The sequence below is a fragment of the Denticeps clupeoides genome, chromosome 8, assembly GCF_900700375.1.
Source record: "Denticeps clupeoides chromosome 8, fDenClu1.1, whole genome shotgun sequence".
Taxonomy (NCBI): domain Eukaryota; kingdom Metazoa; phylum Chordata; class Actinopteri; order Clupeiformes; family Denticipitidae; genus Denticeps; species Denticeps clupeoides.
In genome coordinates, this window is record NC_041714.1 from 1,837,113 (window position 1) to 1,863,424 (window position 26,312).

The 26,312-nt window shown below is 40.6% G+C and overlaps 1 protein-coding gene across 1 annotated transcript in view; it reads right to left on the reverse strand.

The window, feature by feature from the left end:
* prkn (parkin RBR E3 ubiquitin protein ligase) overlaps positions 1–26,312 on the reverse strand; it is a 72,986-nt gene that overhangs the window by 616 nt on the left and 46,058 nt on the right. Inside the window, exons 8-11 of the mRNA XM_028990201.1 lie at positions 6,426–6,487; positions 6,104–6,253; positions 2,319–2,405; positions 6–123 (exon numbers count right to left, since the gene is read on the reverse strand). Of these exons, the coding sequence (XP_028846034.1) occupies positions 6–123; positions 2,319–2,405; positions 6,104–6,253; positions 6,426–6,487 (417 nt within the window). The remainder of the gene's footprint in view (positions 1–5; positions 124–2,318; positions 2,406–6,103; positions 6,254–6,425; positions 6,488–26,312) is intronic.

The following is a 26,312-nucleotide window of genomic DNA, read 5'->3' on the forward strand; positions in this document are numbered from 1 at the left end:
AGTACCATTCTTCTCCACGGGGACTTTGCATTTGGGGCATGGGACGGTGGTCTGCGTTATGATCTCCTGAGAGGCCTGCTCCCATCGGGCACGTAAAGCGGCCACTTCATCCACCACGTAACCCTGCAGAGACCCACATCAGCGCTTTTAATATACCAGACTTTGTTGTTTCAGGGTCAGTTTATGCCCATTCAATTCACCACAATGACAAAAACAATCGCTTAAAAAAAAAAGGTCATGGAGTTAGGGAACCTTACCCAACAAAATTGCCCATTTTTTTAAAAACCTTGCAATATCACCAATAGTTCCCCTTGTGCATTACCCAGGCATTGCAAACACCTATAGAAAAGTTACTAGTGAAATTAAACAATGAATAAAAAGATCAATCACCTTGGACAAGTATAACAACCTTGAATAATTACAAACGCGCTTTTCAAGCACCTTTTGTATTTGCGTTTTATGCAACACAGCAAGCTGCAATGCCAGATGGGTAATTTTGCTAATTAAATTCCAGCCAAGTGTTGAACTGCTTTAAACTTATCCCTACACACTTCAAAGTACACTTCAAACTGGAATTTGGATTTTGAATCTTATCTGATATGGACGAACTAGACTAGAATGGACATATAGGAAAAAGACAAGAGCACTTTTTTTAATGGGTTACCAGTACTTTAAACAGGTAGCTGCTGTTGATCATACTCAAAAATGGTTATTTTTTAAAAAATGGTTACTTATTAAATCTGATTGGAACATCCATCTGATTTGCACACATCCATTGCACATCAATATAATTCTTTATAGCACAAAGAGCAGATTTTGCGCATACAGTTGTGTGGAAACGTGTTTGCCCCTCTCTGATTTCCTACTTTACATTTACATTTACAGCATTTCACAGTCGGTCATATCCATAGCGACTTACAGGAGTGCTTTAAATTTCAATCATTGAAATGCTCATTTGGTTCACTAGAACCCCATTTGCATAACCGCTCAGAACCCAACCGTTTTTTTATTTTATTTTATAATTAAATATTGAATATATTGCCTGTAAAAGCTCTTATAACATTTTCTAAACAAGCAAATCAAAAGAGAGATTGGAGAATTGTCCAGGGAGATTTTAAGGTCTTGTTGAGGGGAGCAATAGCAGTTCAGTTTTGCTGGGGTTGAATTTCAGATTACATGCTATATTAAGGAAAAAATCCTAATCCTACATGGCCCTGTGTGAGAAAGTGATTGCCTCCTAAAGCTAATAACTGGTTGGTGGACTGCTGCAGAACCCAAGTTCGTTTCAGCTTCAAGTCACAGATGGCCTCAGGATTTTTGGTAGAGAGCAGAATTCATGGTTCCATATATTACAACAAGCAGCAAAACAGCCCCAGACCATCACACCACCACCAACATATTTTTTGGTATGATGTTCTTTTTCTGAAATGTAGTGTTACTTTTATGGCAGAAATGGGACACACAGACTATTTTCCCATCAAGATGTTTTCTGGCAAAATTGAGAGAGTCTTAATGTTCTTTTTGCTCAGCAGTGATTTTCATCTTGGTCCGTCTCTTTGTTATAGTGCAGTCATGAACAGTGATCTTAACTGAGGTAAGTGAGTCCTGAAGTTCTCTGGATGTTGTTGAGGAGTTTTTGTGACTCTACAGTCCCATGTTTTCACCATTTGTGGATAATAGCACTCACTGTGGTTCGTTGGAGTCCCAAAGCTTTAGAAATGGCTTTATAAACCTTTTCCGGACTGATAGATCTTGATTACTTTCTTTCTCATTTGTTTCTGAATTTTGGCATTGTGCTTAGCTTTGAGAATTTTTTGACCTTTTGAAGGCAGGGCTTATTTAAGTGATTTCTTGATTGTGTATGGCTATATATAGTAAGCTCAGGTATAATGAACCACTGCTAAGTTATGTTTTAATGGGGGAGCAATCACTTTGTCACACAGGGCCATGTAGGTTTGGATTCTTTTCTCCCTTCAAAATTCTTCACATTTGGTGTTTTGCTTGTGTTCTAATCATATGAAACATTTAAATGTGACTAAAAGAGAGGGGTTAAACAAGTGAACAATTTCTATAAACAATTATCAGTAAATTGTTATATTTGACTATTTGGAAAATTACTTCACAGGTTTCAGCGTAACTCTTTATTTTAACTATTTTAAAAAGTTGCACTACGAATCACACACCATCATCTACGTTACTGCCCCAAATATTCATAAATCGTTAAGACATCAGCAGTATCAAAATAGTTTCATTAGTTTATTGTCCAGATATTGTCCATCTGTCCTCTTAGCCTGATAGAAATCAACCAGTCCGTTTACCTGACGCTCGGTTCCTGATGCTGGCGAAGCCACCGCCCGACATTCCCCATGATGGAACTCCTCCTTACAGTCACGGCAGAACACAAACTAGGAAGCACACATACACACAATTTCAGAGCCAAGGTCAACAAGGTCACGTGATGTAGGAACGTCAGTGTTGAATGTTTTACTGCTTTTTTGTTGATCTGGTTTTTCTGAATGTATGTTGGGCTTTTTGTGAATTTCAAGTCCCAAAGGTGCTTAGTGAAAATGACCACAAACTGAACAAAAATGAAGTGTCCTTAATGATAAAAGTGTCAAACCATTTCAGCCATCTGAGAAGATTGTAGAGCAATCGTGCAGTGTGTTCTAAGGGACACTGGGTGGCAGCCTGTCTCTACCCATCATCAACAGACACTGAACACTCTCGCACAAACGCACGATGTCCATGCAGGTTGCAGGAGTTGCACCAAGGAAAGGCAACATAATTTTTTTTTTTTATATCAATTTCAGCACAATACATACAACATATATTTTATAACTAGCATCATAAAACTAACCATACAAATATTTTAGCTAATAAATTTTTATTTAGCTCATAATATCTTTATCTTTTCCTAGTCTCCCTGCTTTTGGGGTTTTTTAGGATGCTTTCAGCAACAGCAACTCCACTTCAGAATACAGATTCTGGGGTGGCAGTAAAGTCACATGCTTACAGTATTAACCTGGCTTCGGACCAAGCTGCGGATAAAAATGAGGATTCTCTAGATGAACACTAATCCAATGTGTGTATATTGCCTGAGCGCCTTTCATGGCTGCCCAATGCTCACTAAGGTGATGGGTTAAATGCAGATGACACATTTCGCTGTGTTCTATGCTTCAGTGTATCACAAAGACAATCACTTCACCATTAGGGCCTTGGATGAGAACGGCATTTGAAAAAAATATATATGTTTTTCAAATTGCACAAGCAACAGACAATTTTAGTTTAAGGTTTGACAAAATTGTCCTAGCTTAGCTATTTATGTAAATCATGGCACAGTTCTTCAGTTGGGGATATATTATTATGCATATTTTTGCTCATTGTAAACAGACCGCCCTTGGAAAGTATCACAGTCAAACCGATCTGAATATCGGTACCAATACATCAGCCTCTGATGTGTCTGAACGACTTTTCATGGTAATTAATGATTATACTAATGGGCTATTCCAACTACAGAAAAAGGCCAACGTGCATTATAGCATTCCAAGAATCTTTTCAAATTGGCTGTTCTGAATAACCAATGATCTTTTGCAAATAAGACATGGTCCTGAACCACACAAAACACTCCTGTAAATGTGGCCTCTTCATTCTCAATATAACTCTCTTTCTCGCTCACCTCTGGCTGAGACCCAGAACCAGATAAAAGTATTGCTGACCTTGGCTAGATCACTGTGAAAAGTGACCACACCTTCACTGAACTACCACCTGCACACACCCCACATTCGAGTGAAGAAAAAAAAGAGCAGGAGAGTACATGAAAGGATGGGATGCGGAGGGAGGAGGGAAGTACTGATTGACTGAGCAAAGTGGGAGTACCCAAAGCCCCCATGTTCCCAGGAGAAGAAATTATAGATAGAGTTTGTTGCTAGGTTAGTTTTTGGGTTAACGGAATGACTGTGTATGTGTAGCGCTTAAGGAAATTCTTACAGATGTGGATATGAATGTCATTTAGCCTGCGTGAACTACATGGTGGCCATGGACAGCCACCGGAATGAAAAGGAAAGTACACACCATCAAATAGTGTAGTTTCTCCTCATCTCCTCCCCCGAAAACACTACCAAACTACCAAGAGGCTCTTTCTTGATTTATCAATTCATGTAATTCCAATTTGTGAAATGTATGGATGAAATCATCCCAGATGCACTGTGTTGCTGAGATCTTGAGATACTGAAGCGGGCATGCTAACCAGCTAGTAGCAGCCTGCCCTATCTTTCAATATGTGTCTCTGTGTGTATTTGAAGGCTGCAGTGTGGTGAAGGTATGGGTGGATGTTCTGGGTAAGGCAGATAAACAGTTATTTACTGCTGGTAAAAAGGAAGGAGGACATGGTTGTATCTTCGAGGTCTTCACACACATACCATTTTTTCACTAGGCACATAAATCAAAATAAAACGGACCAAAATACATTTCGTTTTTGATTATTTTGAGCGTCATAAGCAAAACAAACTTCACCCCAAAACACACAGAAATGTTGAATTTGTACTCAGATATTAGAACGGCGTAATGCTGCGCTAATGGGCCTGATAAAGTTGGGGGACTAATGCAGGATGGTGAACACGGGACGATTCCTCTCAACCCTGTCGTCAATGGAATTGTCTTCCCCAAGCGCTTTGTCCTTAACTCCAACTGTGTTTTTGTGTTTCGTGTCGTTCTCTCATTTCTTAATGCATCCCTGTCATCCACATTGTAATGATGATGTTGAGGTTTGCAAACATGCAATCAGTCAGTCCTAATGGCTGCTGAACTGCACCCTAATCTCTAATCGACGGATTAATTATGGAACATCGTGCAGACTGTGTCATAATTACAACTTAATCGCGCTGTGATTGCATTCAGCTACAGTCAGGCAGGGTCTTGGGTGAGGCCACCCATGGAAGCGAGAGTAGAGAAAGGCCACAGGTCAACCTTTAACGCTTTATGTGTTGAGGACTTTTCCTGTCTGAATGCGAAGGTAAACATCGTCGCTGTAGATGTCCTAAAGCTGCCACTGCATCACGTCCATAGCCTGTTAGAAAGAATTGCAGAGTCTCGGTCTCCACAACACACTTCATGAGCATCCCGAGGAGCTTCTGATTAGATGAATCAGACCCAGTATTCACAAAACCACGTCCCATCGGTAATTGAAGTGGGGGAAAAAAACGCTGCTAATCTTCTGCATTTCAGCAAAATCGTCCTAGTAACACAGAGGCTTCATGATTCCCCAGGCGGTTCTGTTCAACCACCAGCACGCCCCATTCAAGCAATCAGACACTCATCAGATTGTCATTCAGTTGGATCAGGTCTGCTTCTCCCCCAAAAGGACAAGGAGATGACTGCTGCATGAGGTAAAGCACAATTCACTCCTATAATCAGCACTAGAGTCAGATCCTATATCGTTGATTAACTTCATGTCATTAAAGTATTAAAGTATTAACTTGTAGAAAATGTCTATCAGATTCCTGAAGCAAGAAGTGGCTTTCGCAAGCCACCATTTTCTTTTTCCCGGTTTCACATTAAACAAAGTTTTAGTTTTAGTCTGTTCTTTGAGTCAAGATGTCATTTTAGTCTTTATTAGTCTTAGTCATGCCCATATTCATTTTAGTCTAATAAACTTTCAATTTAACAGACATTTTAGTATAGTTCTGATTTTGTAAACCCTATTTTATCTAGTTTTTATTAGTCAACAATATTAAATTATATATTTTGTTATAGTTATCATTCCATGATCTGCATTTACATTGTGTCTTGTCTTCGTCACATCAAAAAGGTTTGTTGACAAAGATATTTAGTCATAAATTCGTCATAAATTGAGGAAAACAAGATTAAATGAGGGCTTCATGTTTTGCCAGTTTCTTTCTAAATTCTGTGATTCTTTTGAATGGCGTGGTCTGCAATCACATCAGATCTCACAATGGTGTCAGATGTGTCACAATCTACAGCAGGACGATAGGGACACGAGATAAACATTCTGTAGTTGGTGATTTGACTTGCTGGTGTTTTGGGGATGCTCTAGCTGTTGAGTTTTGGAAAAAAACAAATGGTCTGAGATCTACTCTAAACTTACCCCGCACCCCAGACCGTCTCCCAACTCACACTGGACCTTCCTCAGGTCGTCCTCGGGCAGCAGACCAGCACCGCACCCCGGAGCGGGACACAACACACCGCCCATCTGTAACACGCACTCCTCTGCTGCGTACCGCTGATAACGTTCATACTGTAGTGAGAGAGAGTACAATATATAGAACAGAGTCTAGACATGTATAATTTAACTGTAATCCAGCTTTTAATGTAAATAGCTAAAACTATAAGGTGTCTGTGAGATGTCAACAGGATTTCGCTGAGGCTCATTAATACAGAATTATGGAAATTCAGTGCAAACAACCCACCTGCTCTTCACCAAGGACACGAAAATGATGCACCTCCTTAATGAGGGAGTCTGGGCAGCCAGCTATAGATAAAAAAAGACAAAACATGGGGGGTGAGACACACACATACAATTATATATCTTTGTGGGGAACAAGGAGTAAGATATGGAACATGTGTATTATAAACTGTCGATGCTGCAAGACATTGCTAAGCCTAAACTAGTGGTGAAGGATTAAACTGGGGTATTAATACACACAATGCATGCAGACTCTTCATGTGGTCCATTGATTCTCATGCATTCCATACATTTCCATGCATTCCATACACACTGTAGGGGTCGCCTCTCCATGCATGGATGCTATTTTTCACTTAAAATAATGACTTTACGCTTTACGCTCCAGACAACGTGGGCGCTATGTTCTCTAAGAACAAGAATACATCACATGCAATCCAATCAATCAAACAATATTTGTTAATTCATCAAAAGCTAATTTCATAACTAATACCACAAAATTAATTTTCACAGTGTTACAGTACATAGTTTTATGTAAATCTGATGTATATGTATTTTTTTTGAGGATAAAACTTTTTTCAGTTTTCCTTCCTTGGTGATCCTCCCAAAGGTATTAAAAAACCCACGAACACACACTGATCAAAGCTAAAGGGGTGCATGTGGGACACTTGTCCCACACTTGCTTATCTTGTAAGCACCTCTATCCACCGCCATGTCAAGTTCTCGTCTGCAGGACTGCTGTGGGTCAGAATGTTGCTGTGTCTTGTGCTGAAGTGCTCTAATGGGGTCTGGTGTTAAAGGCCTCCAACCTTTCCGCCGTCCTCTACGACAGACTGCCTCGCCCGCCTTTCACTGGGCACCAGCTAATTACCCACACCAAATGAGTAAAGATGAATGCAGTACGTGGGGCTGATCCCTATGCACTGACAGCCCTTTCCTCTTCTAACAAGCACCGGCTAATGATGTGGTCCTTCTCTCAGGTAAATGGTGCACTTTGCAACAAAGCCTTCTGCCAGAAACGACACAGCAATTATCCTTGAGGAACGTAATGACTCCTTTAATCTGCATCTGACAGCACCCACACACACACATATACACACAGAGAGAGATGGACAAGGTCTCATCCCTGACACCTTCTCACCATTAGCACTAAGTAAAAAATAAAAATATATATCAGATAGAGAAAATTGAATAAAGAAATTACAATCCCAAAGGCAGCTTAGCATTTTAAACTAATATGTGTGATTCCCTTTTTAACTACAACACCAATAATTGAACAATCAAACATCAAACAAGATTTACATGTAGGTCAGTTGGAATATTGCTTTGGAGGGTTTTTAGATCGTCATGGTTCTGACATTTGGAGGAAATACAGTAACTAACAGGGTTTGTGGGGTTTGAACCTGGGACTTCTGGTTCATCAAAATTGGCTGACAGCTAAAAGGGGAATTGTACAGTTCATACTGTACACAGTTAAGTTCAGTTGATATGCTGTGATTGAACTATTGTTTTTTGACTCAGTCATGAAATAACTATTTTTAAAAGATAGCCATTCCTATATATAGTGACCTTGACCGTTGGCCATCAAAAGCCAGTTCACCCAAAAGTCAAAGAGAATTAATTCCTCCAAATTTGGGACACACATTCAAGGTGTTCTTGAGATATTGTGTTCATAAGATGTGTAAACTACATACAAACCTGTCCCACTAAAATAGCACCACATCAAACAGTTGGTCTGAACCACCCAGATAATTGGATTTATCGTCAAGCCTAGACTACCCTAACCCTATATGTTAAACTGCATAGAGGCTCTGTGAATACTCTATAATTGGGCCCAGAAGCGGCACCGTCTGAACAACAAAGTGAAAGTGAAGTGACTGTTTTTGTGAAACACTGCAGCACAAAACACAGTGACTCAACGAAATGTGTTCTCTGCATTTAACCCTCACCTTAGTGAGCAGTGGGCAGCTGTGAAAGCAGTGTGTGGGGATGGTACCTTGTTCAGTGGCACCTTGGTGCTTTGGGATTCGAACCAGCAACCTTCCGATTACAGATCCGTTTTCTTACCCGCTGCCCCAGTAAGGTATGGGGTATGACACGCATCTCCTTTGCAAAATATGTAACATATACAAGGAAATTTAAACTGATTGTAGTGGAATCAGATAAAGTATAAATGGCTTAGGACCTGCTGGCCTGTATTTAAACATTTTGTCTAACTAACTATGACTTGTTATAATTAACTCATGGCTTGAATTCTGTTTACAATTGTTCACTGTACCCGCTGTCCTGGTTTTGACCCCTGCTACAGGTTATGCCTGCCCACAGACAGCTGATCAGTGCTTTTGGAGGCGGTGGGACAGACAGACAGTTATCTAATTATCTCTTTCTGAGTACTGTTGTTGGGAATGTTCATCTGATATATCTTATCACCAAAACCTCCTGAACCTGTGTACACGGGCTGGGAAAAGATTATACCCCCTCTGTGTGGCAGTTCTAAAGTTCTAACTGTGAGTACTGATGGACAATGGCTAAGCAGTGTTTTTCACCATTGTAAAACAGTTAAATTCCCACAGTGCTCACTGGTACAGCTTTGCTTCCAGAACGCTAATCACTCCATTGGGGCCGCAGGTGTAATGGGATTTTGTAAATCTAATTACAGATACAGACAACGGCAGGAAGAAATGACATGACGTTGCTATGGAGAAGTCTGGCCTGATGCTATTTTCCTGAAATATAAAGGAAAAGTTGAAGGAAGAGGTGTAAACAGACCAAGTTACCCTAACCTCCAGACACACTGACTGAGATCCTACTGAGATCCTGCATCACCTTATGTGATGTTAGTCAGTTATGATAATAGCAAAGAAAAGTGTCAAATGTTAACTTAATTATACACAATTATAACTTAATTGTGACTCAATGCCAAAATCCCTCAAACATCGATCAATAAGGGAAGATCAGACAGCAAATAGACCAGACAAAAAGGCTGCAGGCCTTCATAAATCACACAACCACCATAAAAAATGCCAATATTCTTGGATTATAGTGGAATCCTGGACATTTGGGCCAAGAAATCTCCACTCTTAAATACCAAGCTTAAAGGTCCACTGACATTAGTTATTTTTTCTAAATCCAGAGAAACCAACAAATGAGTCACATACATAGTTATATAGGATACAAGACACAGTGAATTGAATCCTGATCCACTCATATTGGACACTTACTATGCTCTAACTATGCCCAATTTACAATACAAATACACCAAAAACATGTTTCTTAATACTGCAATGGCCATGAAGTAGTCAGTGATACGAATGTGAGTACCACGTTGAAAACACATCCAACCATTTCCTGGTTGTCATGGTTTTGGAAGTGCTTATCAGGAAATGGTGCATGAAACTGGGTGAAGAAAAAAAATTGGAAGTATATGCTGTGCATGTATGTATACAGAAAAGAGTTCATTTGTAAAGAACTGGGAACAATAGAAAACCATCCATTCATCTCTTTGTGAAACTGGATATGAAACAAGTGCATGCTTGCAAACACATTAAGCTGCCTCTGGATCATAAGCATCATTATTCACACTTCCCGGTTGGAAGCCACTTAATGTACATCGCTCCCGCTGGCCAAAAGCTGTCTATGTCATCCGAAACGTTAACGTTAACCAGCATGGCTGCGCCATTTGATCCGACTGCCTGTCACCTTCACTATTCTCTCCGCTCTTCTACAGAGCATGAAAAAGGTGAAAAATGAAAGAAATTATGAGACACCATATGCTATCATATTGTTTTTATGATGAATAAAAGATTATTAAGCCATCAGGCCCCCCATTGCATCATGGAAGGTGATTGATGAGCAGCTGGCAGGCTGTAATTTACGGTGGGATTGTACTTTATATAAACAATGCCATTATCGTTTGTCAAATTTTCTGTTGCATTATGAGCAGTGTTTCACTGTAAACGTCTACAATAAATAGTATCAATGAACAGTATCTAATGAATAATGACTGACTGTGAATTTCAGAAAAGACTGATTCAACAAACATCTCAGCAAAGGCACACAAATATTTAAATATTTAAATATTAAAAAATTTCCATCTATGCAGCAGGTATTATTCAGTTTGGAAGGAGATGCTTGTCACTTATCATTGTGGCTCGTTAAATGCTTCACAGGGCAAATCCTTCCATTATAGAATTTTTGTCAAAGCTTCAATCTTTCAAAAAAGATAAGTGGTCCCTGCTGCACCTCTGAACCCTTAATGAACAGTTAGGCTCTGTCTAAATTCATTAAAAGCCTACTGAGGTGTGGCATGGCCAATGGGCCAGCGATCTCACAGAAAGGGGAGTGGAAGACCCTGCTTTACCCACGGCCTCCGCCGCCTGTTAGATCTCCCTCATTAGAACTCCGGCATGGTCGGCTGGGCCACATGCCGGGCCTTTCGAGGAGCACGGCAACATCGAGGAATGGGCAGCAATTACAGACAAGCACAGCCATTATCTCAAACAATAAACGCAGGAAATTTGTGTTGAGCATAGGCCCAGCTGCAGGTTCTCTGCTGACCACAATATTCTTTGTTGCAAGTCTGTTCATTCTTTTAATGCTAAAGTAAAGTGAAGTGATTGTCACATGTGATACACAGGAGCACAGCACACGGTGCACACAGTGAAATGTGTCCTCTGCATTTAACCCATCACCCTGAGTGAGCAGTGGGCAGCCATGACAGACCAGGGAGCAGTGTGTGGGGACGGTGCTGTGCTCAGTGGCACCTCAGTGGCACCTTGACAGATAGGGATTCGAACCGGCAACCTTCTGATTACGGGGCCGCTTCCTAAACCGCTAGGCCACCACTGCCCATTAAAGGTTAGCAATGCATGCTAACCTTTAATGCATGCTAACCTTTAATGAAGGATGTTGTCTTATATTCAGGACATCAGGCCTTTGGGCAACAAGGAATTGTTGCTAATTTTCTGTTGCTGTGTCCATGACACTGAAAACCATCTGTGCATTTCTATTAGGTCTGTATCGATGAAGCTGACATGGCGCATCGAGGTTCAATAAGTCAAACGATGTGGCGACACATCTGTAGTGCAGATAAAGGTCTCCGATTGTCACCCTGATGAGCTCCTCTATCAGCCCTATCAGAGAGCTCATGCATGCTAACCTTTAATAGCCTTTCAACATGACAAAGGTCACTTCTGCAGAAGAGTTGACCTTCCTTACTGCTTCCCTTGTTTTTTGTCTCCTTCTAGAGAGGTCAAAAAGTCAAAAGGGGGGGAAAAGAAGATTCTTTGATTGTAGTTTTCATTTCACAAAGACTGTGAGTAAGCATTAACATTTGAAAGCACACTCAAAAGGAAAGAACGGGCAATTATGTAGACAATCAATGCCCCTCAACACCCTCCCCACTGCCCTTAATGACAGGCCTAAGTCTCCTTTGAAAATGCACAGTGCACGCACTGACATTTTCCACCAAGGAACATAAATAAGACATGAAAAATTGTGTCTTTCTGTCACCACACACCACCATTCCATTCCAGGACCTATTGCTGAATCCTTTTCTTAATTCTGGGACACAGAATTAATCAGCAGGCACACATTTAAAATAAAGAGGCTGTAAAAACAAAGAGACTGACATTACACTAAGAATTTCTGCCAGTGCCCTTATCCCAACTTATGCTACCTGAAGTACCCTCAAAGGACAATGATGGCAACAATGCAACTCTGAATTAAATACAACTGGCACCAGTCAAAATGGAGGACATAGTTAATATTTCCTGTCACTCGTATTTCCCATTAGTTACAATAAGGTCGATCAAAAACACAATGTTGGCCTTTTATAGTGCTAAACTGGCTTCAATACCCACAATGCTGATTGACCAGGCAAACGGTTACGGGAATATCAGTTTAAATTTACCAGTTTGTGTTTACCATGAATATGAGTTTAAAGCAATTTCCTTCGGGATTAATAGTTTTCTGATTCTGATACTTTTTGCTGGTGCCACGCACATGTCATACACCAAATGGTACATATGCATACACAGTCAGGCAGAAACGTTGGAAAGTCTTTGTTGTCAGAAGTGAAGGCCTGTCCAGATGGGTAATATTATTATATAATATGTAACAAATGAAAGCATATTTAGACTGAAGGGACCCAGAAAGAAATCTCAGGGCCTCATGGTGGCAACTTGTACATTTCAGGCACAAAAGAACTAAGACGCTAATGGACCACCCAGAGCCCACTTCAGCAGGCCACTTCAGGACGTTCTCTTGATAAAAGACCACGAATTGGGAAATACACTGTCCTTTCTCCAGCATAATGTTGACTCTGTGAGAAAAATGTTCTGGCAAGTTCCCGAACTCACTGAATGAACTCCATTAGCACACGGATCTGATAATACGGAGAGCTCAGATCCCGCCTCTTGACTCACACAAAAGTGATAAATTGAAGTGTATCTCTTTACATTCCCATAGTTCTCACTTCCTTTTTTGTCTGCCTATATGTTGTGTGTATAAACTAAAATGTCCCTTAAAGGTCCCCATCATAAAGTTTTCACTTTGTGAGATCATTGAATATTAACATTATTTAACAATAGAGGGCAGTGGTGGCCTAGCGGTAAAGGAAGCGGACAGGTAATCTGAAGGTTGGCGGTACGAATCCCGAAACCCAGAGGTGCCACTGAGCAAAGCACCGTCCCCATACACTGCCCCCCGGTCATGGACCTCATTTCGTCATAAGGGGAAATGTTAACTTCTGTTTACAACTTCCTGTCTGCGCCAAACATTGTGTTTAGTAAAGGTGTTGATTACGTAATTTCCATGAATGCCCACTCAACTCAACTATTGGCCGATCTCCTCCTTGTCCCGCCTCTCTCCCTCTCATTAGCATTTAAAGCTACAGACACCGAAACACGTTGAGGGGAAATCTCACTATGGGATGGTTAAAAGTGGCTGTAATTATGCACCCAGGCTGAATTTCGGAAAGAGACTTCAGACTTGGTAATAGGGGACGCTAAGACCGATATAAAAGCAAAAAAAAATTTTCATAAATGTTTCATAAATGTATGATTTTACAAAGGATCGGTTCTCTGTCTAGAGAGAGTGTTGAATTGAATTCATGTTTATTTGTCATATTTTTCACAGTCTCGTTTTGGGAATCTTTGACCTAACTAATCCATAAGCAATATCTTGTCATGTCTTCGTCCTTTTATTTTTAACATCCTTGTTAAATACAATGGCCATTTTCAGACAAGGTCAGAGGTTTTGACAAACGAGTTCCATTATCATCCCCACCTCTCCCTCCTGGCTCATAGTTACCACAGTGAATGTCCACTAAAAGTCAGGCAAGTGTGGTTTACACCCCGCTAATGGCCTCATGTGACAAATGACTCACTTGCCTTCTAAGACAGACAGACACACACACACACACACACACACACACACACACACAAACTTGGCTAAACTGCAGTCAAAAGGTGTTCACACATGCTATTTTCTGGTACACACCAGTGCCTACATGCTCTTTGAAGTGGTGGCTGCAATAAACAAGCACAAGAAAAAGGTTTTATCAAACCAGGTGGCGAGAGAGGCAGGAAGAAGCCAGACGCTCAGGGTTACAGAGCCAAGCAAAGAGCCTCGAAATAAAGAGATACATTTTAATGGAAGGGATGATGTGTGCACATATATATGTGTGTGTGTGTCTGTATACAAACCCACCTGTACCCACATATGCATGGAAAGCACAGATACACCATCACAACACACACACACTGTCATATTGACAGGACAGGGTTTAAATCATATAGAAAGAAGTCCCAGGTTCAAACCCCACTTACTACCATTGTGTCCCTGAGCAAGACACTGAACCGTGAGTGTCTCCAGGGGAACTGTCCCAGTCACTACTGATTGTAAGTCGCTCTGGATAAGGGCGTCTAATAAATGCCATAAATGCAAAATGTAAATGCCAATCAGGCCCATAATGTCACATTAAACCAAACATATGCTTTATTATCTTCAGTTAATGCACAGCTCCTAAAACTAAACCTAAATATAACTACCATTTCTAGCACAATGCAAAAAATGTGCAAATGCATGTGATTGTGAAAGCATGAAAGCATGCGTGGCTACACACACACAGATGAGACAGGCGGGACTTGATCAGCCTCCTCAGACATATTACTGAACTCCTTTGTGGACAGAATCCAACAGTTTCCATGGCGATAGACCAAGTGGAAACCAACTGACTCCACTTCAATAGCTTGGGGACATAAAAGTGATACAGTGAGAGAAAGATAGATAGACAGGGAGAAAAAGATAGAAAGACAGAGAGGGGAAAAACCCATCTTTAACGAGGAATCGCTTCAGTTTCATTTGCAAAAACTGTCAGATTCCTCCCCATCAAAAAAGCTCAAATGCAAAGTTTCCTTCTTTTCAAATCCCTATTATTTCTTCCTTCCTAACCTTGTGTAAGCACTTTTTCTTCCCCAGATACAAACTCCACAGTTGTTCAACCTAGCGGGAAAATAGTGAGCTGCATCCTCTGAATTTTTCTATATAAGATTCTTTCTGTCCATCACACCACGACTCATTCTGGAACTCAAGCAGCAAACCTGTTCTGGCCCCTGCTGACATGTGAGATAAGAACAATTAACAGACAAACCAGGTGAGCATGGACAGTGGATTTTACGTCTCCAAAAGATATTGATCCAGGGCTACATGAAACAGAGAAGCAACTAAAGGGCCACTCAATGTAAATGCTTTAAACTGGATATATACGTACACACACATATACAGGGAGTGCAGAATTATTAAGCAAGTTGTATTTTTGACAACCATGTTCTCAATGAACCCAAAAAACTCATTAATATCAAAGCTGAATGTTTTTGGAAGTAGTTTTTAGTTTGTTTTTATTTTTAGCTATTTTAGGGGGATATCTGTGTGTGCAGGTGACTATTACTGTGCATAATTATTAGGCAACTTAACAAAAAACCAATATATACCCATTTCAATTATTTATTTTTACCAGTGAAACCAATATAACATCTCCACATTCACAAATATACATTTCTGACATTCAAAAACAAAACAAAAACAAATCAGCGACCAATATAGCCACCTTTCTTTGCAAGGACACTCAAAAGCCTGCAATCCATGGATTCTGTCAGTGTTTTGATCTGTTCACCATCAACATTGCGTGCAGCAGCAACCACAGCCTCCCAGACACTGTTCAGAGAGGTGTACTGTTTTCCCTCCTTGTAAATCTCACATTTGATGATGGACCACAGGTTCTCAATGGGGTTCAGATCAGGTGAACAAGGAGGCCATGTCATTAGTTTTTCTTCTTTTATACCCTTTCTTGCCAGTCACGCTGTGGAGTACTTGGATGCTTGTGATGGAGCATTGTCCTGCATGAAAATCATGTTTTTCTTGAAGGATGCAGACTTCTTCCTGTACCACTGCTTGAAGAAGGTGTCTTCCTGAAACTGGCAGTAGGACTGGGAGTTGAGCTTGACTCCATCCTCAACCCGAAAAGGCCCCACAAGCTCATCTTTGATGATACCAGCCCAAACCAGTACTCCACCTCCAGCTTGCTGGCATCTGAGTCGGACTGGAGCTATCTGCCCTTTACCAATCCAGCCACGGGCCCATCCATCTGGCCCATCAAGACTCACTCTCATTTCATCAGTCCATAAAACCTTTCTTGGCCCAGTCTTGACGTTTCAGCTTGTGTGTCTTGTTCAGTGGTGGTCGTCTTTCAGCCTTTCTTACCTTGGCCATGTCTCTGAGTATTGCACACCTTGTGCTTTTGGGCTCTCCAGTGATGTTGCAGCTCTGAAATATGGCCAAACTGGTGGCAAGTGGCATCTTGGCAGCTGCACGCTTGACTTTTCTCAGTTCATGGGCAGTTATTTTGCGCCTTGGTTTTTCCACACACTTCTTGCGACCCTGTTGACTATTTTGAATGAAACGCTTGATTGTTTGATGATCACACTTCAGAAGCTTTGCAATTTTAAGAGTGCTGCATCCCTCTGCAAGATATCTCACTATTTTTGACTGTCTGAGCCTGTCAAGTCCTTCTTTTGATCCATTTTGCCAAAGGAAAGGAAGTTGCCTAATAATTATGCACACCTGATATAGGGTGTTGATGTCATTAGACCACACCCCTTCTCATTACAGAGATGCACATCACCTAATATGTAGCTTAATTGGTAGTAGGCTTTCGAGCCTATACAGCTTGGAGTAAGACAACATGCATGAAGAGGATGATGTGGACCAAATATTCATTTGCCTAATAATTCTGCACTCCCTGTATATGTTTCTGTATATTTGGGTTAGACAGGCTAAAATGTTTTTCAGTCAGCGACCATCACCGGTATAAAAACTACGAATATTAAAACAGCACCATAGACAGCTCCAATTTATTATTCAATCTGCATTATATTACTACCATATGTACATGGAAATAAACTTATGCATTCCTGTGATGGCCCCCTGCCACCACACAGGCATCCAAATGGTGGTAACCAACATTCATGCAACACACATTTATCTTAGTTTAATATAGATTATCCTAACATTTAACAACACATATTTCTTTCTTTAATAATCAGGTCTGTTGAGTTTAATCTAAACCAGTCAACATTTTAGTTACACCTTTAGTTAGTTTGGTTCTTTTAGTCATGATATTAGTTTGGATTAATGTAGTTATTTTTATGAGCGCTTCTGGAATGGGTGGAGGCTGTGGGGAGACATCCTAGCAGGACCTGACTTAAAGTAAGGGCCACATAGTCGGGGAGCCATTTTGAACCCAAGAACCACCATGTCGCCTAAAAGGGGGGGATCGGTTGTGGTGTTTATTTATTTTTCTTACTACTGATTTGCAGGAATATTGATCTCTGGTTAAATGTGTTATATATGATTGATTGATTGATTGATTAATTGAGTGAGGTTTGGGGTTGTAGGTGATGTTTTGTGCTTTGTTTAGGTTTCCCCTGTGTGTCATTAATGGCCTGATCAACCATAATATATATTCCCCTGGATGTGCTATTGTTAGGTCAGTTTGTTTCTGTTATTTGGTTTCTTTTAGTTGCATCTGCTTCTTCCACGTTTTTTTTGGTTGACCTCTTTTATGAGATTTGTTACTTTGGGACACCCCTCAAACCCTCAGTCCAAGCTTATTAGCAAATTAGCAAAGTTTTTTTTCTCAGTAACAACTGATCATTCCCAATTCCCCAGGCCTATGTGTTAAAATGTACTTACTTTCATGAAACAGAGCTGTAACTCTGTAACAATGTAACCACATTGTTTTGCTGAGATGGTGGTTCTCTTTAATGATGGGCTTTAATGATGCATTGGGACGCTCTTAAGATGCATCAGTTAATATTTAATAATACGTTGACAACTGAAACATATTAATCACTGCAGTAATTAAACAATGAAAGGCTCTTTTTATATTTTATGGCATTTACCAGACGCCCTTATCCAGAGCGACTTCCAATCAGTAGTTCCAGTGACAGTCCCCCTGGAGCAACTTAAGGTTAAGTGTCTTGCTCAGGAACACAATGGTAGTAGGTGGGGTTTGAACCTGGGTCTTCTGGTTCATAGGCGAATGTGTTACCCAGTAGGCTACTACCATCTTTAAATCCACCAGGCGGGGACTCATCCTTTATTTTAGGACAACATAGAACAATGACTGTAGGTTTCACTTTTGCCATTTACGTGAATGCATAAAGAGGCCATCTCCTCATGAGTGGGAGGAAGCAGGGGTTCTTTTCAGGACTGTATATTCTGCCCAATTCACCTGCCCCCAAGGATGTCCTGCAGGTTGCCGGAACCCTTCGACTTCCAGCAGCGTTGTATTCCAGTAATGAGTTCTTGTAAAGCGCAGCAGCCCACGTCAACGCCACAGCCCATTAAAATCCTATTAATACCTTTCGACAGCACACTGGTTTTATCCCTCCATTTCAACATCTCTAACAGGATTAAAAACGTTTACTGCATAACACCAACTGCAGCATGAAGTGTGAAAACAGAACTTCCGGATCCACACATCTAATGGTTTAGTCATTAAGGTTTTCAGGTGTTTATGGGAAAAATGGGTGGGGAGACTATTGGCAGATGAGTCTAATTATCGTACACAAATATATAATGAGACACTGGAGCAAGCATATACTAAAGAAAGTGACAACTGAAATTACTTTGCCAAAGATAGAAAGTGGAGGACAGACTGTGGACCCCCACATCCAAATAGCGATGAAGAAAAGTTGGAAAAATCCATCAAAATTATAACTCAATTTCCACTTTAATAAGACACTGAAACAGATAACAAAAAGTGCCTTTTTCATAAGGAGAGTGCCCCCTGAATCAATAGTCATATAAAAGATGCACACGCCGTCCCTCCTCAGCAGATACAGCCCGCCACCATATTTCAGCCATCGCCCCCGGGCGCTACGGGCCGCTGATAAAGGCGAATTGAAGGCCTCCAAATCTCATTTTTTTGCGTCCTTCTCCAGCGTGAAGGGCAGCTGGCCAGACAAAGGGGCCAGCGTATTCAGCATATGAAAATGATGAGGTGTGTGTATGAGATTATGTGTAAGTGTGTGTGTTGTCAGAATCCCTTTCTTTTAAACAGGGAGGTAATTTGTTTACGGTAATTTTGTTCTACTTGAGTAAAAGTAGGAAGTAGTATTTGCCTTCAAATGTACTTACGTATTAAAAAGTACAGTGATTTATTGTGGCTCTTATGTCTAATTTAAATTAACTGTTAAATCAATTCATTTTAGGTGTACTTTGGACTGTTGTTTTAGTGATCTGCCATTAATTAATCATTTTAATAAAAACTATTAAAATATTTACATATATTTACATTTTTTGACATTTTGGGCTCCCTTATCCAGAACAGCTTACAATCAGTAGTGACAGGGACAGTCATCCTGGAGACGCTTAGGGTTAAGTGTCTTGTTCATGGACCCTGGCTTCAGACCACCTTTATATTTTTGGCACAGTCTAGGTCTTTGGAGGCTGAATCTGTGAAAATGATATGACTGAATATTTTGCGTGTGTATGATAATTTTTCAGCTGCTTGTATCATACTTTAGGATCTGGCAACACTGAAAACATACCCTATTATAAGATAACCATTTAATTGAAAGGGATTAAATAGCTATAGGCTGCTACTGCCATTATGGGTAGTGGTGTTTCCTAACCTGTCTAGCTAACTTTGTTGAGAAACTAGAAATCAGAAAATTCCATCAGAATTAAATCGTAGCTCTTTTGATTAGATGGTGAATTCTTGTAAGACCCACCATTCAAAATCTCTTTATTGTCACACACAGACTGAAGTGTTTTTATAAATTAAAGCGAGACAATTTTCTGTAGATTCCACAGATCTAATTAACTGCCTATGACAGACACCAGCAACTCATTTCTAGTGGAACAATCTTGACCCCTGGGGGATCCAGGGAGCCCAGAAAGTGGCCGTAGTGTACCTTTTGGATGAAATGCTCTCATTAACGCTCACAGATCTAATCAGGTATTTTTACACATTCAAAGCACACATAACCCCCAAGCATCCAAACATATACAGTTCTGAAGATTTCAGGAATTTTAACACACCTCCATACACGAGTGAAAGTGACGTGATTGTCATTGTAAAACACTGCAGCACAGCGCACGGTGACACAACAAAATGTGTCCTCTGCATTTAAACCATCACTCTTAGGGAGCAGTGGCCAGCCATGAATGCAGAGGACACATTTCACTGTGTGCACCGTGTGCTGTCCTGCAGTGTATCACAAGTGACAATCACTTCACTTAGCGGTTTGAGATTTAAACCGGCAACCTTCCTATTACGGGTCTGCTTCATTACCCGCTTGGCCACACTTTCAGATATGGAAACACAAGTTGCATGCAGAAAATCTTGGAAAGCGTGAGGCTACACACATCCTGACTCGTGTATTCATAACCACTGTAAGCAAAATAGAAAAATAGAAGCCAACACTTCCTGTAACACAATACAGACAGGCGCACACACACAGTCCCCAGGCACCTTAAACCACTCACAAGACAGATTGCACATCAGTCTGGCCTCTGATGGGGAAGTAAAACTGTTGTGCTTTTTTAATCCAAATTTCCAACCTACTAATTATCTCCTAATTATCTCTTTGATTAAGGAGTGTCTGTGGCCCCCCCCTCCTGCCACAATTTGACAGCCATGTTGATGAGGATTAATGGAATGCGCTCGTCCCAAATCTCAGATGAGATGGTAATGCCAGTGGCAAGAAAGACAAGCAAGCCTTTACACACACACACACACACACACACACACACACACACACACACACACACACACACATACTGAGGTTAGACATCTAATTTCCCAGGTAAATAGATTAGGAACACAATAAAATGGCCAGTGCTTGAGCATCATACACTAGTCAACATAAACAGCAACCACTAATAATGAAAGACTTATCATAATAAATCAAGCTTAGTCGACTATTAGCATGTCAGTCAATCAATCACCTTGGCAACACAAATCCTTCAGACTGCTGACCTTTAATGACACACTCCATAATATTCCTTCATATTTGATAAAGACAAAAGGTTAAATAGTGGGTACATTGTTTAATAAAAGTCATTTCATTTTTTTTTTTTTTTTTTTTTTTTTTTTTTTTTTTTTTTTTACAATTGAACCAACCTAGTCACTAATGCAGCCATAGAGATGTGAATGTCATGCGCCAGGTCAGACACATTAGTAGTAAGTGACTTTGTGGTCTTCTGGTTCATAGGTGGATGTGTCACCCTACCACCTCCACCCAACCACAAGCCTGTCTGTCCTGTCTTTCTTTGGAGAGAAAAAAAAACCGAAGTAATTACAACTTACATCTAATGTAAGTTTGATGTCCATGCCGAGCCTGACTGTTCACTTGGTGGACAAGAACCTCCAATATTAAGAAATGCCAGGATCGCTGCTCACTAAAATGGCTTTTTGGAGAAAAGGCGTAGTGGGCACTGCTGCAAACGGTTCAGAGAAGATTCTGTAAGGTGGAAAAGACGCCACTGAAAACACTGTTGGCACTGTTCTTCTATTGCTGCTAAAATTAACAGTTACTACGCTACTACCAGTAATAATAATCCTTTTCATCATCACTAAAGAAACAATAAGAATCAGTAAAAACTAATTAATGATTAAACATAGGCTATATAGGCTAGTAGTTATGTTTTATGTTATTTGTCTAAGACACAAAACTCAATACTTCTCAGGAGAAGTTAAAGACCAATTGAAACAGACAGTGTTGGAAGGGAAGACCAGACATGCCCCTGATGCACATTCAGCTGAAGCATCCACAATATCTGGTCCTGACACAGCGGTACCTGCAGCCAAAAAGGTGAAATTCTGAAAGAGAAGGTGGCCAGCCCTTCATCTCTGCAGGAGCAGATCTACCTTTCTGAGTGAAAATGCACTGACCTACTGGAGAATGAGCAAAGATTCGTTCCTTACACCCCCCAAGTTTACCCACGAGCTGAGCTTGGCTGGACATGAGGCGGATTAGACGAGAAATTTCAGATGACAAGGAAGAAATGCTTCTGTTAATAAATAATTAAACTTTCCATTTAAATTTCGGCAAGAGACAAAAAGGTTATTTTTTCCTCAACTTAAAAGAATTAATTACATATTATAAATTACATGTTGATGTCAGAAAGCTGCATTTGCAAAAATTGGTTCCTCTGCATGGCTCATTCATGTTCAGGGCGTATGAGTCTTTGTGGGCCTGTGTAGCTTTGTTGGTGTTTAAAGCTCTAAAAGCCTTTGAGGAGTTTTAATTCATCATTGATCTGATTTTGCTTAGGGTCATGCCATAAATTCAATTGTCTTCTATTATTTAAGTGAGTTGCACTTTCAGCCCAAAATTCATCCAACTTTAGCACATAATAAATAAAACACAGCGGACCCAGAGAGACCAGACACAGACCAGACTGACATTCAGGCTACAAAGGAGTGTGTGTGTGTGTGTGTTCATGTGTGTATGACAGGGGGGAGTGTGTGTACTTGAAACAGGCAAAAAGAGATTGATTGAATATGTCAGAGAAGAAAATAAAGAAAAAACAGAAAGTTGAGAGATTCTCAAAAGATTCCTACTTTTATGATTTATGATTGTCAATCTTTCTCGTGATCTTTCATCTCTCCGATTTCTCCCATTTTGCGGTGTGAATAGAGACCGTTGCGGTGCATTTAAAGCAAGTCCAGGGTCTCGGTCACGTGGGTCACATGACAATACAGCAGAGCAGAGAACAGTCTGGTGACAGTGCCTCCCACAGACCCTGATAAACACAGCACAGCATCCCCATCGCTGTGAATCCCAAGGCACACATGCACATGAATATTACATTTACTCTACATCCTTTTACCCCAGAGAGCAGAACACACTTGTAGTGCCACACTCAGTGCACCAGCTCTTACATTGCATTCCCACTGGAGCAAAAAAAATAAAAAATTTCAATCAAAATGACTTCTCACTCATTTCAGTGTTGCTCTGCTGGGTATTACACCATTCACATACTGTAGATATGTGAGGGGGGGAGAGGGATTGCAGGATTTCACCACAGGGTCTTATGTTACGACCACTTCGCACCACATTAATGAGGACTGGCTACTGGTTTTCCATGAGAGCCATACTGGCAGTAACATCGGCAAGCAGCAGAAAGGGGCATGAGAGGAAAGGGACATAAAAAGCAAGGACCCTGCAATAGTCACACACAACATGTCAAACATGGCCGTTGCGGCGCAGCTTGCCGATATGCCAATTTTTAAATGCTTTACTCACATATTGAATTTAGCTTCACAGCACTAACACTAAAGCTACCACCAGTCGCTTGACTGGTAAGAAGAGTTTGAAGAATAAGCAGCTTTTTTTAATGCTGCGCTACAGCCGGCCAGGTACTGCATGAAAAACTGAACTTGCCACTGATCACTCATTCTGCATCCATGTTCATTTGGGGGTTCATGTGGGGGTATAGTGGACATGCAAATAATATTTGTGTTGAGTTTATTAACATCATACTGACTGTTTTATTTCCTTTAATTTTAACAATGTTCACTGATGATAATGAGTGTCTGGTTGCATATGCACTTTATTTTTTTATTCCTCTACAAGCACCACACCAGCCTTAGCTAACTGACTGGCATCTAAATATCTTATTTTCAATCTAATGTTTTTAGTTTAGTTTATTGTGTCCACTATTTCATTGTGTTAAAATACAAAGATAATCAAGTAAAAATTCAGTTCTGAGTTATGTTGTTTTGGCTGAATGTAATGTGATCCACACAGATTGTACACATCATCTTGTTTTTCCAATGAAGTGTAGAATACCACATATCACATGTATCGTATAGTATCATGAGATCCTTGCAAATACACACACATAGACATTTAATTTGCTGTAAGTGTAAATTTATTTTAATGTAATCATGACATCAAAATATTACAGCATGAAGAACTCGGCAGAAAATCCCTTGCATTAACATAAAATTCCCATTAAGTTTGAAATAAAATTTGTGCAATTAATTCATCAATCATTTCTATCCAGACACATCCCAAAGTAACAAGTTACTCCAATCACCTATCAGCATTATAACCCCCTGCTCTCCTGACTGGCTTTTGGTAAATATGTTCAGACTGTCACCTGACAATGTTTTTGTGATTTGATGGTTTCTTTTCCCAAAATGTCCCAGCCAGTGCTTCATGTTACAGCTCTTGGTGCCAAGGAAGTGTTCAGTGCCGAACTGATAAGAACTGATAAATCTGCTGATGTGTCGTAGCTACAGATGATTCTGCTGGAAATCTGTTGAAAAGATGAGCTACAGCAGAATGAGAGAATATGATGATGTTTGAATGTGGTAACTTTGGATTTTAAAGGTACTATTTTCTTTTGGCAGTCATGTGACCTTTTTCCATATAGCATTTTGTAGATTTTTGGATCGTGTGCAACTATTTCTTAAATGATTAATTTATTAGAATAGATTTCTACCAGTGTGATGTTAGTTAGTATCTTGCAAACTTCTCCAACACTGATGGTGAGATGCCAACCTCCCCTCCTGCCATGAGCCAATGACCGTTTCTAGGTGACCGTTTCAGTCCGGTTCCCCAAGGAGTCATCTAGCAAGCCACAAGTTGCCTTGGTTTCACATTGTGGAAACCACACTTCCAGTCAACACAAAGCCAATTCAGGTCTCCATTCTCGTTCATACCCGCCAGCCAAAATGCAGAAAAGGCAGGAGAGATTACCTGGGTGCATAAAACTCCAGACTGAATACCTGCGAGTCTATCTCAAAAGATGAAATAATTCGATCACCAGGAACACATGAGTTCAGGGATTCCACAGGACTATTAAAGAACCCTGGCGAGATTATTAATCTGCCACAGATTAAAATCCCTGCAGGGTTGTTATTAGTCCATGGCCTACAGAAATGCACACAGGAATATTAATCGAGCCCAGATACCAGGCCTCAGAGGAACATTAACAGACTGCAGCTACAGAACTCCCCATCACGAATAAGAATTAAAGAGATGATGCAGCAGGGTCATTTACATGACTGTGGCGTATATTAATACTTTCACAGACATGAATCACAGAGGTGCAGACACTGCCCCCAGGAAATATGAATCCCTATCAACACACAACACACACAACGTCATTCACCAGCGAAGCACACACAGCGGCCCACTGTGGGGGCTGTGACTCATTGGTTAGCTGGTGTGAAGCCATCAGTGGCCGAGGCTCTCGGAGAGCTGCAGGCGGTGGCTGGTATTTAAGGATGTCTCTCCCTGCACTGATAACGTGGCGGTGCTGCTCCCACAGGTGCAGCACCCGGTAATCCCAGTTTATCAGACTCCTGCCCTCCACCAGCGGCAGAGCGCCAGGCCCGGCATACAGATGTGGCCCCGCCTCAGCAAGTCTCCTCCCAGTGACCCTGTAATCTCCCTGATCTACTCACCAAACCGTTCTGCAACACTTACCTTCACTTTCTCTCAATTTCATTTAGAATATTGATAATACTGATAATATTGATTTATAATAATCTCTAAAATATTTTGGAGATGGATTTCAGTTCAGTAAACCAATTGAAATTAAGACATAACTCATTTATTATAATTTCTTATAAATGAATACTTTTAACCCAGCCACTGGGGATGCATGTGACCTGTGTTTCTTGGTGCTGGTCCCAAGCCCGGGTAAATGGGGTTTTGGGAAATCTTTCTGCAGACAGACAGGTTAATCCACTATGGCAACCCCTAAAAGGAGCAGCCAGTCAAAAAGTGGATTCAAACAAAAAATCCACAAAAAAAATAAACTACTACGAATAAACTACTAAAAATTGCAAATAATAATGAAATTAAAATAATTACAGAAATGCATTACTCACAATAAGTTAGGGATATTGTGAGAGACGTAGTGGATGTCATACATACAGTGTTTGGTTCACTTCAGACATTTTGGGGATCAGGGGGGTCATTATATTGGGGTAAATGTGTTTTTCCATGTAACAGTCTCATTGTGTACAGGTGTGCTTTATATTGGGGCCAATACCAAGAGACAACCTTTCTAAATGTGGCATCAATTTCAATATTCTGTGGGTATAAAAAGCTGGTATTGTCAGTAAGTCGTTCCAAGTTCATCATTCAAATGGACATGAACACACAATGCCACTTAATGGACGAGCAGTGTCACCAGGCCATGGCGCACCTTCGGGTTGCTCGTGAACTTGGTGTGTCTCAAAGTGTCATCAGCAGACTTGCATCAAGACACAGATCTACTGGCAAAGTTCATGACAGACCCAGGAGTGGAGCCCCACATGTGACAGACAGCAATGATGACCAGAACCTTAGGAGGGTACTAG